Genomic DNA, 18,469 nt, shown 5'->3' with positions numbered 1-18,469 from the left:
AGGGCTGCCTGAGATTCTCTTTGAAGCCCATCGGTGCTGCCTTTAAATCAACCCAAGAGGACGCTGGAATGACTGACTCATTCATTCTTCTCCGGCAACTTCCTGGGCTTATGTATAGGTTAGAAAGCCGGCCTCCCACCTCTTCCCAGCTTTGTTCCTTGCTGTAAAGCTGAACACACGTGCCTGGTCGGGGAAAGCACTTCCCCCTCCCATTTCCCTCTATTATTTGCTGACTTTCAGTGCCCTTTGCTTACTGGAACAGGTCGCACACGCTGGGTCTGCAACTCTGAGGCATTGGCATGGTGCTCCTTGCCCCCACCTATATGGGGTTACAGAGAGAGAAGGGTTTTCCCAGCACAACAGTCACAGGAATTGGCACTTTATAGCTTCTCTGGATGTGTTGAGTTATACTCTGCATTGGCAGATATTACTGGAGCAAATTACCCCACTCGAAAAAGCAAGGCACAGGCAAGATGCCTTCTGTGCTGTGGGAAGTCAGAAGTGCTCTTAGTTCCCATGGAATAAATGACCCAAGGGACCAGGAAACTCCGTTTTGAGATGTGTTTGTAAACACTGCTGAAAGAGCTCAGTGGTTTGAGCATTGGCCTGCTAAACCCAGAGTTGTGAGTTCAATCCTTGAGGGGGCCGTTTAGGGATCTGGGGCAAAAATTGGGGATTGGTCCTGCTTTGAGCAGGGGGTTGGATTAGATGATCTCCTGAGGTCCCTTCCAACCCTGAGAGTCTATGATTATATGGGACCAGTCAGAAAAATGGATGTAAATAGGAAGGCCGAGGAGAGCCAGGCCTGGTGGGAAATTGCTGTATCGCTAATAGGATTTATATCCCCTTTATCCTCTTGTGCAGGTAGTGGCAGCATAAAGGTTGATCTTTGTGCCAAGGCTCTATCAGAAGCTTCTGACATGCGAATTGCTGTCTTTTTACTTTAATCATCTGTTTAGAGCTTAAATTCATTAGCAATTGATTGGCATGGAACTTAATCCTGTTATTAGAGCAGCGCATGCTAGCACCCCTTTAACAAAAGGCCTGGCAGCATTTCAGTTCTGGACCTGGGTGATTTTCAGAGGGTCTGGCAGCTATCAAAATCTTCTCTAGGGTTAAACTGGATCTGGAGAAGAGCTTGTTGGTGAGGAACGTGGCAAATTGCGGCTTGTCTTTCAGTTGCAGCAATGTGAATCCTTTTCAGAATTTGCCTTCACAAGGTTCCTTGGGAATCTGCTCTTTATTTTTAAAATGAGCTTGTACAAACCTATTGGCTTCATTACAAACCGGACCCCATGCTGAGAACGAAGGCCCCTTGCCCTGTGCAAGAGGGCTACATGCACGGCACAGGTCTCTAGCTGCTCAAAAAAGGCCTAGAGCCACAGTGCTGTGCACAGGGCAGCCTGCATTTCAGTGGGTAGGCTCATAAAAAGCAGATTTATTTTAACACTTAAGTGGCACTCGTGGCTTCTGGGGTGGGCATTTCCTGCAGCCGCGCACCTTAGGGGGAACACTGGTTGTTGGCCTATTGCTCAACCCCCAGCATGGAGGACCAGTGGACTGCTTTTCCTCTGGTTCCCCCTTTGACCTGTCTGGCTTGAGTGGCCCTACCCAGAGTTAAAACTCCTAGCTGTCAGGGTCATGGGAACACACAAGCCTTTTTGCTTGCTTCAAGGTGCAGCCTTCAGGATAGGCAGGGATGGTGGAGCCTTATTCATACCCTAAGCAATGTGTGATGTTGTGGGAAGGATTCAGATTTAGAGGTGGTCTACACTGGTACTGCCCCTGTTGGGAAATTTCAGAGTGAAAAAGACACCTAGGATAGACAAAGCCACGCCGCTGAGTCTGTGATGGTGCCAATATATGGTGCATTTCATTAGTCACCTTTTTATACATGAGTTGCCTAAATACATGAGCTGTGGACTGTGTGTATTTTTATTTCACTATCATTAACCAACAAAAGGACGTTTTACGGTTGAGATGTTCAAAGGATTAGTGATTATGGGTGCTTCCATTTTTAGCTGCCCACCTTGGGACATCTCAAAGGGACCTCAGGGCAGGAGCTCGCACCATCTGAAAATCAGACCCCTTTTTAAGGTGTCTTGCATTGGGGTCCCTCACAGTCGAAGCACCTGGAATCCCAAGTCACTGCTAAAAATTGTGGCCTGAAGTTCTGCCTGCTCCTTGTCATTACAGGGTGAGATATTACCTGTAATCCGCTCCACTACAAAAACCCAGCAAACCAGTCTACCAGCCAGATTGTAACAAACCCCCAAAACCCCTCTCCGAAATGCTCTCCCTCTTCCTGCTGCAAGGCCTAGAGAAATAAATGGTCTTTGCAGCCTGTCCAGAAGGCTCTTTTTGGGAATGAATCCCAAAGTCAAAGTCTTCTCCTGAGAAACATGTTGCCACCAATGCTTCCCTTTTAAACCAGGGGTTGGTGGCTGGATCTCTTATGCTGTTTGCTGGTTTGGGTCCAATGGGGGGGGAATAAGTGCTCTCTATTATATGGCAGAAAGGTTGGTTTTATGGATCCCTGTGGGCAGATTCCACCCCGAGCGTTATACCAGAATGATCCTTGTATGCAAATCTGTGGCACAATGAGCTTCCTGAGTCATGTACACAGAACCCGATCTTGACCTTTCAAGGACAGAGCGAATTCTGCCAGGAACGTTTTAGTGCCAGGGCAGGTCAGTCAAGTTTTAATTGGCTCTAATTAGCATCCCTGCAAGCTATCTCCACTCCAGTTGAGTTCCACTCAGCTGCAAAAGTGAGAAGATTGGAGAAGTCCCTTCCAATCTGACCCAGGAGGGTGAAGGACAAACATATTAAGGAATGTGGCCATAGGAAAATAAGGGTACAGAAATTGATCAGTTAAACTGAATTGCACTGTATTTGCATATTTACACAATAGACTATAATGATTGCGAATGAACCATTATGCTCTATTGTCTGCCTGTCATTCTGATCAACTGTATTAGGCACTTGCTTCGCTCTGTCATTAACTTTCCTGGGAGGTTGGGGGATGGAGGTTTGGCTGATTATTTAACAGTACACTGAGGAAGCGGTGTAGTCCAATGGATAACGCACTGGGCTGGGAGTCAGGAGACCTGAGGTTGTTCCCATCTGCTGCGCCGGTATGTGTCCTTGGGCATCGGTTTCACTGTTAGGTTGCAGGCTCTCTGGGGGAGGGCCGTATTTTGGGCAGCACCCAACATGATGGGAGCTCAATCCTGATTGGGACCTTTGGGCGCCACCCCAATAGGGTCACGTAAAATCTATGTAAAATATGCAGAGTGGAAAAGTTCAGGTTCAGTCATTTGGCTCCATCTCGCTAATGGAAGAAATTAACCACAACTCCTTCCTCCCTTCCCCAGCTATATTCAAATAACATTCTGGGCCTGAGCCACAAAAGCAAAGAGGCTGAGAATTAAAACTACAACTCCAGAAAATCAGCAAGGCTGGAAATTGAATCCAGGAATCCCCATTTCTAGTTCCCTGTGTTAACCATTAGATCTTTCTGTGATGTTGCACTCCATATGTTTTATGGAAATATGCTTATGAGTGTGAAATATGATGTAACTGGAATATGCTTTATGCAAAAGTTCTCTTGTAAGGTATCATAACAAAGGTTATAACCTACTGAATATATTCCTCCTATTTGTATGCATGTATCATTCTTGTATCTGAAGCTAGAAATATGAAGTATAACTCTGAGGTCCTATTGTAATTATGCAAAGTGTGGGCCATTAATGATGGTTTAGAATCTTGATGGCTCCCATTGACCCAGACAATTGGTTGTAAATGGTTTATTTACCTGCAAACCTTCCTGTGTACATGTGGGCCAACCCAGGAAGAATGGAGACTAGGGGGTCTTACAGTGACATGTGACCATCATGTCACATGATGCTGGAATCCATTTTAATCCTTGTACTTTTCCATTGATGAGGCAGGGGTGGGGACAAGCACAGACAAAAGATTCCTGCCTTGTGCCAAAGCTGTAAAAGGGGGTGGAGCAGGACAAAGGTGGTGGCCAGTCATGAGAAAATCCTGGCTTACCACCTGAGAAGTCTGCTGGATCTAACAAAGACTGTACCAGGGGAAAGGATTGGGCCCAGACTAGGAAGGAGTCTAGTCTGTGAAAGAAGCTTATTTGAACCTCTTCAAGGGTGAGATATTACCTGTAATCAGTTTCTTAATGTATTAGGCTTAGACTTGCTTGTTTTGTTTTATTTTGCTTTGTGATTTACTTTGTTCTGTCTGTTATTACTTGAAACCACTTAAATCCTACTTTTTATACTTAATAACATCACTTTTGTTTATTAATAAACCCAGAGTAAGTGATTAATACTTGGGGGAGCTGTGCACATCTTTCTATCAGTGATATAGAGGGGGAACAATTTATGAATTTACCCTGTATAAGCTTTATATGGAGTAAAACGGATTTATTTGGGGTTTGGATCCCATTGGGAGTTGGGTGTCTAGGTGCTCGAGAGAGGTAACCTGCTGAGCTGTTTTTAGTTAAAGTCTACAGCTTTAGGGGCATGGCCCAGACCCTAGGTCTGTGTTGCAGCATGTCTGTCTCAACATGGCAGGGTTCTGGAGTCCCAAGCTGGCAGGTAAAATGGGCTCAGAGGTAATTTCAGCACATCAGGTGACAGTCCCAGTTCCGTCTCTGTGACGGAACCCGGCACACTTTCTTTTAGTGGTTTCCTACCAAGAAAGGCTTCCGAGCTTAGACTAAAACACAGAGTTGTTTACTTTTCAAGAGGCTTTTCATAATCAAAGGGCTCTTATCCTGTTTGCTAATTGCCAGAGCCCTTTGGGTTGATTCCAGGTGTGCGTCCTGAATTGGCTGCAGGACTGCATCCACAGCTCCCATTAAGAAACAGGTGCTTTGTGTGTGCTCTCTAGATTGTATTTTTCCCCCTGTAATATCTGCTCCAATGCTGCCTAATGCTTTTTATCCATCCACCGGAAGAAATGTCTTTTCCCCAAGAGCATGAATCTGCCCCCTTTAAGCAATTTGTGGAGGTTCCTGCTGGGGCATGGGAGCTGTGCAGAACCTTTTCAGAGAGGTGGGGATGGTGCATGCAGAGCCCATATCAGGCCTGTAAACACATATGAATCTTGGAACCATTATCTCAGTGGCAATTACACATCCGAGTAAGGCGCTGCTGAGGCTATACACTCTCACAGATCTCCCATAGTGGGATTTCCTTAATGAGGTGGATAGTGCAATGACCCCCCTCCCAATGGCATGTACAGTGAGGTCAGCCATGATAACAAGGGGAATTAGTCCTCATGCTGCAGGGCACAAGTGGGGTCAGGAAGGCACCTTGCACCAAATCACTGCCCTGCATAATTGGTGTGCGCCTAAACAGTTACACCTGGGTGCCTGTGTGTAGGTCCCACTTAATAGGCATTTCTTAGGCTCTGATTCTGCCTGTATGGATCAGTATTGGAGGGGGAAGGAGTCTTACTGTTTGCTCCAATCAGCAGAGAGGAAAGAATGGCTCGAGTTCAGTCTACTGACCTCAGTGGTGTCTAGGCTTGAGGGTCTCGGGGAAGAGCAGAGGCATCTGCTTTGCCTCTCCTCTCCTCTCCATGCCCAGCTGCTTCTTCCATGGCCGCCTCCTAGCATCTGCCTGGGAGGCCTGGAGAGAACTCTCTTCCCTGGCTTCCCCCAACTCAGTGTTCTCAAATACCACATGTGAGTGCCTGGGTCATTTCTGTCTTTCAAAATATTCTCTCTCTTTGGGAAACCCCAGGTATAATTTTCCTGTCTCCTTGGCTTAGTCTGCTCTGATGCCCTGGGTGAACCTCCGTTCACTCCGAACAATGCTCCAAGGCTGTGTAACAGATTAGCGCTCTTTTCATTGGTCTCTGGGGCATGCTTTTTATTTGCCTATTTCCCTTTGCCTTTCGTAGTGGGGAGCTGTTTATTCTTAAAGAGAAGAGTCCAGTCTGCTGCCACTATGCATGGACCGTCCCTTAGCCGAGCTGGGAATTGTGGGGCACATAGAAAACAGATCTGTCACCTTCTTAATATTGTGCTTTCTTATGGAAAACTGGGCAAAGGGTATTTTTTTTCCTTCTCTTTGAAACAGGGCAAGAGGGACTGTAATGTGCAATAGGCAGAGGCGGAAACTGGGATTCAGGACTCCTGGTTTCTATTCCGGGCTACGTAGAGGACTTGCTTTGTGACCTGGCGGGGAATGGGCACCAGGAAAGACGCTTAATATCACTGTGGTTTAATGTCTCTCTAGGAAAAAAGGGGATAATAATACTGACATGCTCCTTTCACCTGCTGGGAGATTTGATTAATAGCTTTATGAAGGACTTTGAGATGAGGCACTCATACTGCTGTGGTGATGGCCCTGTAAATCTCTAGATGAAAGATGCCATGGAAGTGCATTTTGTCATAGAAGTGATTTAGCAGTGAGCTGGGGAGGAAGGATGCCCTTGGGATTAAAGCACTAGGCTGGGATCTTGGAGATCTGGGCTTCAATTCCTTGCTTCACCAAAGATTTCTTTGGACAAGACTCTGGTTGGCGCCTCGCATCCCCATCTGTAAATGGCACGGTGAGCCATTCCTCCCACAAAGGGGTGTTGGGAGGCCAAATCCCGAAGTGCTTTGGAGATGCTTGGATACAATGGTGACGGGGCTGTTTAAGTATCTAGGCGGATCCTAACTGCTGCAACAGTGCAGTAAATTACCTTATCACTTGGTCAGTAGGTAGCCATGAAAAATGAGTGCATTACTTATCATGAAGTGAGTAATGTGCTCAGCTCAGTAGCTTTTTATATTCAGTCCTAATTATGGCTCTTTAAATATTTGAAGACCTCCTCTAATAGAGTGCTGGGGGCAGTATTAGCATCAAGGCACTGGTGGACTTCTCTGCAGGAACATCATCATCAGGCACACCCCACTTTCAATCAGTGCCTTTACATCCCCCCGCCCCTTTTTAATAAAAAACAGGTTTTACTCATTGGGCAGAAGGCAGGAAAGCCACAATTGTTTTAATTGCCTGATAGACAAGAAAATGTTTCCTGAGAGGGTGCTGGATTTCGTTTCCATTCTAGTATGTAATATATCAGCGTGGTTTTAAAATTCCTGTGCTGTTCAGCTCTAGGTAGTTTCTTAATACCGTAAACTGACTCAAGGGAGAGTACAGCACAGGAGAGGAGACTTTCCTTCCCTTTTATTTTGTCTTATTTTGGTGGCCACAGGTATTGGCCTCTGATACATCTCCGTGGTTTGCATATAAGTTCTGACCAGCAGGGACAGTGTCGCTGGCCACGCTGCCTTCATCAGAACAGCCCTTCTGAGCACACACAGGCGAACAGGCATCTGTGTGGGAGGCTGACTGACCACTGCGTGACTCTTGGATCTGGGCCATGTGGACTCGAAGCTTTGTACCCTGCAAATGAACTCCATATGGCTGCTGGGAGCCTGCAGCGTTCCACGCAGCATTCTGTGCTCCGGCTCCAGCAGCATGCGAGAGCCAGCGATGGGCTTGACTTCTGTGTGCACTACATACAAGAGAGCTGTCTGAGCCCAGACTGCCTTTCTGCTGACGCACCTGATGCTCAGACGGCCTCTGTGTTTTCATGTTGTCCGCGCTGTGTTTTGTCGAGCGCTTGCTGGGTGATGGGAGAAGAGGCGAACTCTGGATCTTCAAAGAGAAACTGGTAGGGAAGAAGCAATTTCTGTCTCTCCCCCAAACAAACAGCTGCACCTGTCGGCACACAGGGTTGTGTAATACAGCCCTGCCTGGCACTGGAGGCTGTGAGGGGAATCAGGCAGTGAGGATAAGAGCGTGGAATTAATTCCTGTACTTCAGTGCTCGGGTGTGTTGTGGGACCGCTATAGAAGTCCAATGCACCCAGCTGCTGGGGGACGGCTACAGTGGAAACTCCGGGCTCCAGCCTGCTGTGGGGCAGCTACGGGAGAAGCTCAGTGCGAGTAGAGACTGGAGTTTTCATTCTGAACAATAAAAAGGGAGGTGGAAGAACATGTCCTGCCAAGACAGTGACAGAGGAAACCTCTTTGTGCCCAAAATGATTGTAAGGAATTATTCACTGAGCAGTGATCCCTGTGGAAATCTCACTCCCATAAAGCTGCCAAGGTCAGTGTCTGTCTAGGTGACATGCTGAGGCTAAGCTATAGCTGCCCAAGCTTTCACACTTGACTTTTCCATTCATGAAGTGTGTGTGTGTGTGTGTGTGTGTGTGTGTTGCTTTTCTCAAGCTTCTCTGCCCCTACCCCCCACCCCTTTCTTGTTTGGGCTGGTGTACCCCACAGCTTTCTGGCATGCCTGCTCATTGCTCCATTCGCTGCCAAGGAGCCTGCATTGATGGTTTTAGCCAATGTGTGTCACTTACACAAGAGGAGGGTGCTGTCTCGTTTCCAGCCTAACAATTGGGAAGGAACGTGTTTCCCCTCCGCACTTGGCCACTGAGAGACTCCCCACAGGGATGTCACTCCAAAGGAAGGGGAAAAGCAACTGTAACCAGGTAACCATAAGAGCTGTGGGAGGAGAAGCCAGGAATGATGGTGATTTGTACGTATTCTTTAAAACGCACAGAAAATTAAAGGCGGGGAGGCAGAATTTCCTGAATAGCTTATTGTTCATCAGAGAGGCCAGGGCCGATGATGACTTTTTGAGAGAGCCCAGCAACTGGAGGATCTGTTCTTACCAAGAAGTGAGAGCGAGGAGTAGGTGGAAAGTGAGAGATGCCTCTGCTGTGACGATGGAGAAGAGAGATCAAAAAGGAAGCCACTCCAGTAAGTCCAAGACTCACCAAGGTGCTGAACATCCGCAGCTCAGGTGACTTCAAGAGGAGTTGGCATTGTTCAGCATCTTTGAAAATCAGAATACGCATGTGGGGAGAGGACAGGGCTGGTGCGTTGGTGTGAATCTCTTTATAGGTACTCGCAGGATGTTGGGCCCATTGTTGCAATACCAGAGTGCCCCACAAACACCTCTCTTGGGATAGGGCAGTATCATCCTCATTTTACATATGGGGGGAAATTGAGATCCAGGGTGAAGAAGTGATTCCCCCAAGCTGACACGGATGGACTGGCAGAGCTTGGGACTGAACGTGAGTCCCTTTAATCGCAGGCCTGTGCACTGACCACAAGACCCACCCTTCCTGAATGGAAGTGGTTGGAAACAAAGACCGGAAGGGGGAATCTCCATCCTTAGAGGTTTTTAAGGCCTGGCTTGACAAAGCCCTGGCTGGGATGATTTAGTGCTGTTGGTCCTGCTTTGAGCAGGGGGTGGGAGTAGATGACCTCCTGAGGTCCCTTCCAACCCTGATATTCTATGATTCTGTGAAAGGTGACGGCGAAGCCCTGCTGCTGTGTGGGATCAGAATGGCCTGAGTGATCTCTGGTCCCGCTGACATGGCTGCTTTCTGACTGAAGGAAAAAGCTGGAGGGCCTGTTTGTCTAGTGAACACACTGGCTGAAATTGGGGCTGAGAGCAAACCAGTCACCAGGAGGTGTCAGAGTGTGGGGAGGGCTGCCATAGCAAGCGGGCTGTCTGAGAAGCCATCTTGAAAGGCCATGGCCAGCCAAAGGGAAGCAGAGCCTTGGAAGGACACCCTATCTCAGAGTTCAGCCTAGTATTTCCTTCTAAAAAGACTAAGGTGGAAGACGGCCTTCTGCCCTGTAAATTAACCCTTCCACAGCCACTTGATTAAAAGAGGGGTGGGTGGGTGTCTTGGGCTTCTAACAGCTGCTGTGTCCTAAAGCCAGGTCTGGCCATTTTGGGATAGCCCCCCGAGATCATATCTCTGCTCACCCTGCTGACATGAAAGAGATGCTCTCTGCATAGGGAACGGAGAGGGTCAAGGGCGGGCCGACAGCCGAGTGAGCTGTTCTGTGCTGTCAGTGGGCTGGGGCCTGCAGAGGCTGCTTGCAGCCGGCGAAAGGCAGTCCAAAGAGAATATTCTCCTGCTGTTTGAGGGGAATCTGGACACGTTGCCCTGAAGAGTCAGCAGCTGCTGGGACACAGGTCCTGGAATGACACAAGAAGGGCAGTTCGTGAATGGGGGTATGAACTCCTTACATTCCACCCCACTAGGCAGACATCTGATGAATGTACCTATGACGCCTAGCAGGTAGCTCCTAGCATAGCCGCTCTGCCAGCCAAACCAGCGAATTCAATGGTAACAGTACTTTGTGCTGCAGACACAGAGACGTGTCTGTCATCAGCAGGGATGGAGGCCAAGCCGTCTGGCTCCAAACTCGGACATCCCTACTGCTCCACCATCAGTCACGAGTGATTAGCCTTGTCTCTCTGTAGGCTACAGCCAGTCATTAGAGGGTGACAACAGACACCCCGCAATGTGCCATGGCTTTACAGCATGCACAGTGGAATGAAGCCGAAGACAGTGGTTCTGCTTTGGCCAAGTAGAGCTGGGTTAGAGTAATGAGATCAGGTGTTGGGAGCTCACTTTCTGTCAGATGCACACAGACTTCTTGGACTGAAGCTGGTGGAGGGGAGAGGGAGCAGGGCCCCTCTCCCTTGGCTAGAGGATGGTACGTGCTGTCCCGGTGAGATAAGGCTGGTTAAGCCTCTGTGCTGGGCATTGGTTTCCCACACAACACTGGTTTTGTTCCTCTGAGTTCCCAAACTAAACAGGGTCATAACAGAGGGTTGTTTAGGCAGGTGCATCAGACTCAAGTCCAGATTGTTATTAGAAGGAGGCAACAGCCTCTGTTCTGTTTGTCCTCTGGCTCTTGTGGAGGAGGGCTGCCCGGTGAGGTGCTCGGAGCTTTCTGCTCCCACTTTAAATCTTGTCAGGTGGACCCAGAAGTGCATTTATTTAACAGCAGTGAGGAGAGGGCACTTGACACTTTGCAGGATCCCCAGGCCCTAAATTGCTGTTGAGGATTTAGAAGCATGTCCTAACAGTGGGCGTGATCCTGAGAGGTGCTAAGCAACCGGCAATGTTCATGGACATCCGTGGAGATGGAGATGGTCAGCCCCTTTTAGGAGGTGGGTCTGTTTATTGGGTAGATAAAATAGGAATTGCCAGACTGGATCAGACCAGTAGCCCATATAGTGTGGTGTTCTCTCTCTGATGATGGCTGGTACCTGATGCTTCAAGGTAAGTGCAAGAAGCCCTGTAATGGACAATTATGGCATCTGTCAAGAGAGGAAGTTCCTTCCTGAGCTTAGGCAGCTTGTGATTGGTTTATGCTCTGGAGCATGAGTGCACATCACTCTGCATGTGGTTCACAGCATGCAAAGGATTGACTGAGATGGAGTCAAGGATTCCTTGTTCTTGTTTCACTACCCTTGCCTTCATCCCTTGTTACCAGTCAGTGCAACATCTGGATCAAAAAACTTCCCTGTGCCCCAAAAGAATCGATGGCTTTTAAAATGTATTTCAAACAACTGTCTGAGCCCTGAGACGTTTTCCTACAAACAAAATTGGACTATTGGGTCCTGACAAGCTCAGTGCTACTTTGACAGCACTTTAAGGGCTCCCGTTGGCACCACAGATGCATCGGATGAACACTCTGTGGGCCAGAATATCCTTGGCTCAGCTCCAGAGAAGTCATTGGAGTCCTGCAGGGGATGCATGTGGTCCTTTGTATGTATTTTCAGTCTCTGATGATGGTGCTGTCAGCAGCACAGCTGCTGTGTGTGCCCTGTGTTCAAATACAGCAGGAGAAGAGCAGGATTTCTGCCAGCCCATACGTGAAAAATTTTATTGACGAAAACCAAGGCTGATGCAGCAGTCAGCTTCCTCTTAAATCAGACTCTAAAAGATCATGTTTACAAATACAAGAAAATGACTGACTGTGTCTAGCTCCAGATCTACAATAAAACAGATTAATTTCTCTCTGATCACATTAGCTTCAGTCCAGCCATCTCCCTGCTCCCAAGACCTCAAGCTGAACTCTATCCCCAGTCTTTGTGTGAGGTTATCACTGCTGGGGAGTAAACAGACTGTGTGAGTCGGAGCAAAATTACACCTCATTAATCCATGTTGTTATAACTCCTTACACTGCATGCAAATTTTAACTTGCACATGGTTCTGGAAGCAAGGATTGAAATTAAACCACAATAAATCATGTTAAGTTGTTTTCCACTGCTGTTTGACTACTAGGCAATAAATGTTCTTGGCTATGGCACTTTGATCCACTAGAACTTGGAACACGATTTGACTATTTTGTGACATCCCAACATCATGGAATTCCCAACTTGCTGGAGAGACTGGCATTATAAATTCCTTATTCTTATGAATGTTCTGCAGTGGACCTTGACAGGGTTATCCTGGGGTCTAGAAAGCTCTTGTATTGTGTTAGAAGCACTCTCTCCAACAGTGAGATGCACACAGCTTGCCAGGGAGTGATCTGGATGCGCAGGGGCTTGTTGTAGGGTTCTGGGTGCAATGGTAATGGGACTTTGCAGGGGGTCCAGGTGAAAGTGGTTGGGGCTCAGTGTGAGGGGTGTTTGGGTGGGGGGGATAGAGCTTGACAGGGGGTCCAGATGATGGGGGAGTGGGGCTCAGTAGGATGGGGATCCAGGTGCAGCTGGTTGGGGCTTGGTGGGATAGGGATCTGGGTGCGGGTGGCTTGTCAGGGTGGTCCAGGTGCAGAGGAAGTGGGGCTTCTCAAGGGGGGGCGGTTCTGAGTGCTGGGGTGAGGTTTGACAGGAGGGTCTGGGTATGAGGGGTCTGGCTGCATGGGGGTTGGGCAGATGGGGGAGCAGCTCCCTGTTCAGGGATCCCTCCTCCTGCAACTGAGGAGTGATGGGTGCAGGAAGCGGGAGGTGGGGAGGGAGTTTGCAGAGCTTCCTGCAGCTGGGGGAGAAATCTGGGGGTGGGTCTGACCTGGCCCCAGATGCCGTGTAGTGGAAGAGGAAGTCCCGTCCTCCCCAGCCCAGCCAGGACTAGCAGCTGAGCCTGGCGCAGGGTCGGAGCCACCAGCCGGGTCTTCCCCAGTCCCTCCCACTGCCTCTCAGTGATTTACATCTCTGCTGGCTGACCTGGTACCCAAAACATACTGCTGGGGAGGGTCACAATGACCGCTCTTGTGGCTTCCCTTTGCTTCCCTGTCAGAAAGTCAGTTTTCTGCAGGGAAGCAAAGAAATATGCGGGGGACATAAATTCTGTGCATGCACAGTGGTGCAGAATTCCCCCAGGAGGATTCTCTGCACCTTGAAGTCTTTAAACCATGATTTGAGGACTTCAATAGCTCAGACATAGGTGAGAGGTTTATTGCAGGAGTGGGTGGGTGAGATTCTATGGCCTGCATTGTGCAGGAGGTTAGACTAGATGATCATAATGGTCCCTTCTGACCTTAATGTCTATGATTCTATGAGTAAATTCTGCACCAGCTCAGAGCTGCAACCACTTGCACACATAAGTAACTTTACACATGTGAGTAATTCCCTGAGTTCATATATTTCAGTTGAACTCAACAGGAGTACATATGTGCATAAAGTATTTGCAGGATTGGGGTTTTTATTTGCCCACTGGAAACTAATTAGTGGAATGCTCCCTTTCTGCATGGCACTATGTATATCTGTGTATGGTCTTGGAGCCTTAACAGTTTATATGCCCTCTAGGGAAGGGAATGGGATCTTCCTTTAAACAGGAACTTGTTGTTCAATAGATTTCACCCTTTGAAAGAGGAAATGCCCTGCAGGTGGAATTGTAATCTTCCACGACTGAAGAGAGAGCTTTGACTCCTCTAGTTTTATGTGTACACCATCCTATGCAGAGATGAAAAAAATCAATAACCCTAGTATTTCCCTTAGCATCCATTCTAGGGGTGAAATCCTGGCCCCACTGAAGTCAATGGGAGTTTTGCTATTGGTCTCACTGTTATACCAATACATTAAAAACCAGCAGGATCTTATTAAAGGGAAAAAGGCAAAATACCACATTTATTGTGAATACAGAAAGAATCATAGTAAGCAGTTAGTTACAGCTATAACATTCCATTCAATCTCATATTTATTCACACATTCCTTCACACACACACACAGAGAGAGAGAGAGAGAGAGAGAGAGAGGTTCTGCAAGGTTGTTATCATAGTTACCAGCCTTAGAGTTGCTCATGCCAAGCCACTGGCCAGGTGGCCTGGACATGAGGAGGGAGCAGGGCCTTGTCAGATGCTCATCTGATGCTCCTGGAAGTTGGTTTGCAGAATCAGACCCCAAAGTTCTCACTTTTTAGAGTCTCTTTTTATAGGAATTTCTTCCTATGCCAGTCTGTGGGAATTGCTTCATCATGCTGTTGCTGAATCAATCAGCAGCTAGCACATTCCTGACGGCTCCGTGCTGCTAGATGTTATCTTGTTCTTTGGTTCTCCCATTCTTGAGGCTGTTGGGTGGATTCCAGTCTGCCCTCCGGGGGTCCTCTGGTTATTTCCACTTGACGCCTTCTTCAGCCGATGGACACTGGATTCTTAGGCTGGCACCTCCCTGATCATTCAGTTATTATCCACACCAAGCATCCATCCACATACATCCTCTATCTCTATTTTAATCACAATTGTTAATACAACAAAAGGGCGGGGAGTCTCTGGGTGCTTTTTCTGTTGTTAGAGTATTGCTTTGAGTCTCTCTCTCTGTGAATTGCTTTGAGAACAGACTCTGTCTTAGAATGTACTAACACAATTAGCAGCTTGCAAGTTTCACACATAGAGGGAGAGAAACAGCACCAAAACCCAAGAGACCTCTTAATTAGTAATACCCTGGAATTTAAACTATGGGGAATCAAACTCATTTGTGATTTTAATACAGAACTTCTTTAATATGATCCAACATCACTGGGGCCAGGATTTCACCCTATAATTATTAAATATAGATAGGATGTGGCCAAATAAAAGCAACTTGCAGAACATCAGAGCTAAATTCTTCTTGCAGGAAAGCCTCAGCTTGGGGCTTTGCCATTAAATTATAATTAGATCTCTCCTTACATTGTAAGATCAAAGAAGTTGGAACAACTTCTGCTCTGACACCAGTGTAAACCCAGAGGGACTCCTTGATTTCAGTGGAATTTGGCTCAACTTCTCACTTCAACCTATTTCAATATACAAGGCCAAATTCTGAATTGATTTATACCCCCGTATTTCCTTACTGAGGCCCAAGGGATTGCATGGAGTGCCAATCAGTGCAGACTTTGGCTTTCATTGTGTGTGCGGCAGGTAAAAAGAGTCGGACAGCCCTTGATTATAGAATTAAGGGATAGGACTGACTGTGGTAAATGCAGTGAGGAAGATGCTGATCCAAAGTGCTGAGGAATGAGTTCAGTTAGCTTCTTGGGCTGCATTCAGCAGCAATGTGGATTGCCACTTGCTCCTCTACACCCTTAAGAACTGCGGCGCATTGCAGTTCTATAACTTAGTCAACTGGCAAGTTATCTTAGAGGATTCTGAGTTACGACTGGTGTAAAACAAGAGTGAGAGGGTGTGAAGGACCTTGGAATGCTTTTTTGCCGCCTGGCCGCCATCCCAGCTGTCTTCTTGTAGATGCCAATTTGGAATCATGCTCTGAGGTTCTGTCACTGTATTCCTATCGGCCATGCATGCTGTGGTCTAAGGACCTGATTCAAAGTCAGTGGGAGTTTCTCTATTAACTTCTGGGTGATCAGGCCCTTTAAACCTAAGTAACAATACAGGTGTCATTCAGCCTTTGTCGTTTTTGAGCCCTAAAATAGGATGTTGGATGAGAGGGACATGAACTTCCTGCCAAGCCATTGCCACTTCTCCCTCCATAGAGTTCTAAGGCTCTCCTGTTCCCCCAGCCTTCCCACGAAGCCTGAGTTACTCCAACGCTGGCATAGAGTGACTTCCTCGGAGAGCTGATTTAAAGGGACAATGTCACACAGCTCATATAGACATGACATCATAGACATGATTTGTTAAAATCTGGGAACAATTTTGGCTTGGTTTAACCATTCGTGTAGTGTCCGCCACTCAAACTCTTTCACAGGCAATTAGTAGCTCACAGCGGAATGGAGAGCGATTGAATTCCCCTCCTTTTATCCCTAAAGTTTGTTTAAAAATAGCCGGGTTTCTTTTTTTTTTCTCCTCAGCCTTTTGGAGCTGGAGGGGCGAGCGCTCGTGTAGGCTGCAGAGATCCTGCAGACACACTGTCGCTAGCTGGAGCACTTTCCTTCAGAGTACCGCGTTCCTGCACCTTCGCCAGAGCCCAGCTTTTGATCCGGCACCCGGCTTCCAGACAATCGCAGGGCAGCCCCCCGCCCCCTTCCCGTTCTCCTAGGCAGCGGGCTGCCAGGAGCTGGGGGATACACCCTCCTAGCCGGGGCATGTGGCTGATGGCCGGAGGACTGGCTCAGGCCTGTTAGTTGGGTGCTGGTTTGCTCGAGTGGTTGAAGGGCCAGCGTCGCCAGCGGGGAAAGTGCACCTCGGTTTCCCACGCGGCAGCTATGGCTCCCCCAGCCCCCGCTTCCCTAGGAGCGCGCTGCCCTGGCTTTGCCGGCGGGCTTTGGGGGGCTTTTCCTTTCCCCTGAAGCCCTGCCCTGCTCGCCGTGCCGGGGGAGGAGGTGGGGGGCCGGGCATAGCCACACAGACCCGAGCGGAAGCCGCCACTTCCCTCTCCCTCCCCACGGTGCCGTGCCGAGCGGGGGGCTGGGGGAAGCCTGCGCCCCCAGATCTCGCCCCTCCCCACGTCCAGTCCTACATCGCGGCTGTCCCGGCCCCTCCCGGGGCTGCTGAGCGAGGCGGGCTCCCTCGGGCCGGGCAGGCGAGTGTCCCGGCGGGGCTGGGAGGGGGCTAGTTGCCCGAGGCTCCCGCCCGGCTCCATCCGTCCCCTTCTCTCCGGCAGGCTCTCGTCGCCGGGCGGCTGCGGGGGCTGCGGCGGCAGCAGAAGCGGGGTCATCCTGGACATCGCCTCCCTGAAGATGAACGAGCTGGAGTCCGAGGTGCTGCCCCTGCCGCCCCGCTACCGGTTCCGGGACCTGCTGCTGGGGGACCAGGCCTTCCAGAACGACGACAGGTAGGGGAGGCCCCCAGGGCACGGTGGGGACAGGCGGTGTCAGCCCCGAGGGCACGGGGGGAGGACAGGAGGCGTCAGCCCCCAGGGCACGGGGGGGGACAGGGGGCGTCAGCCTCCAGGGCACGGGGGAGGACAGGGGGCGTCAGCCCCCAGGGCACGGGGGGAGGACAGGAGGCGTCAGCCCCCAGGGCACGGGGGGGGACAGGAGGCGTCAGCCCCCAGGGCACGGTGGGGGACAGGGGGCGTCAGCCCCCAGGGCACGGTGGGGGACAGGGGGTGTCAGCCCCCAGGGCACGGGGGGGAACAGGGGGTGTCAGCCCCCAGGGCACGGGGGGGACAGGGGGCGTCAGCCCCCAGGGCACGGGGGGAGGACAGGAGGCGTCAGCCCCCAGGGCACGGGGGGGGACAGGGGGCGTCAGCCTCCAGGGCACGGGGGGAGGACAGGAGGCGTCAGCCCCCAGGGCACGGTGGGGGACAGGGGGTGTCAGCCCCCAGGGCACGGGGGGGAACAGGGGGTGTCAGCCCCCAGGGCACAGGGGGAACAGGCGGTGTCAGCCCCCAGGGCAGGGGACCAGGGGGTGTCAGGGACGAGGAGGCAGGGGGCTGGCACAGAGAGTATGGGTGGGCAGGGCATGTTAGCCCCCAGGGGATGGGGTTCCAAGAGGGAGTAGGACTGGGGTGTTGCTGGCCCATAGGGTAGAGAGGGGCGGGGGGCAGAGGGAGCATTGCCAAAGCTCATTGGGCTTGGGGGGTGCTGGAGGAGAGGATGCTGGCCCAAAGGGTATGTGTGTTGGGGGGGTGGGGGGTGCTGGCTGCTCTCAGGCGGCTCGCCTAGGTGCTGCCCCCGCAGGCTGCGCCCAGGGAACTCTCCAGGGTGCTGAAGGCACGTTCCCATCACAGGGACTCTTAAGTGGCAGCGCCGGCTGGAGGCGAAGGGGGATTAACTGGGCAGTGGGGGGGAGGGGTGTTCTTTTCATTGACCCACTGAGAGTGGGATTCCGTGCGGGATCTAATGGAGACGCGCGAAGGTTCCGGGAGCTCCCTCAGGTGCTAAAAAACTAGTGGGATAGCTCGGTGGTTTGAGCACTGGCCTGCTAAACCCAGGGTTGTGAGTTCAGTCCTTGAGGGGGCTATTTGGGATCTGGGGCAAAAATTGGGGATTGGTCCTGCTTCGAGCAGGGGGTTGGACTAGATGACCTCCTGAGGTCCCTTCCAACCCTGAGATTCTATGATTCACTCCGGGTGGAGATCCCCCGGTGTATGGATTTGGAGGCCATGTGGTTATTAAGAAATTGTGGTTTGGGTTGAAGAGTTTGCATTTATTTAAGAGTACAGTGCTGGCTGCACTTAACTCCGAGGCTCTGTCTGCAGCGATGATGCTAATTTGAACTGAGCGATTGCAAAGGACTGCTGGAGATGTTGCAAAATTGTTTGCTTCTTGGACTGGCTTGGGATATGGCCTTTTGGATTTTATT

The 18,469-nt window shown here is 50.0% G+C and overlaps 1 protein-coding gene across 5 annotated transcripts in view; it reads left to right on the top strand.

Annotated features, from left to right (window-relative positions):
* Positions 1 to 18,469, top strand: part of KCNT1 (potassium sodium-activated channel subfamily T member 1) — a 200,584-nt gene that overhangs the window by 9,474 nt on the left and 172,641 nt on the right. For 3 of the 5 annotated variants that reach the window (XM_074973566.1, XM_074973565.1, XM_074973568.1), the window contains exon 2: positions 16,824 to 16,994. In XM_074973566.1, the coding sequence (XP_074829667.1) occupies positions 16,824 to 16,994 (171 nt within the window). Of the gene's footprint in view, positions 1 to 8,017; positions 8,133 to 16,322; positions 16,340 to 16,823; positions 16,995 to 18,469 lie in introns of those variants that run through there. The other 2 variants (XM_074973567.1, XM_074973572.1) reach the window with 2 other exon arrangements.

Source organism: Natator depressus, chromosome 16 (assembly GCF_965152275.1).
Source record: "Natator depressus isolate rNatDep1 chromosome 16, rNatDep2.hap1, whole genome shotgun sequence".
NCBI classification, from domain to species: Eukaryota; Metazoa; Chordata; order Testudines; family Cheloniidae; genus Natator; species Natator depressus.
Note: the sequence above shows the minus strand (reverse complement) of the source record. Positions and strands in the feature narration are given on the sequence as shown.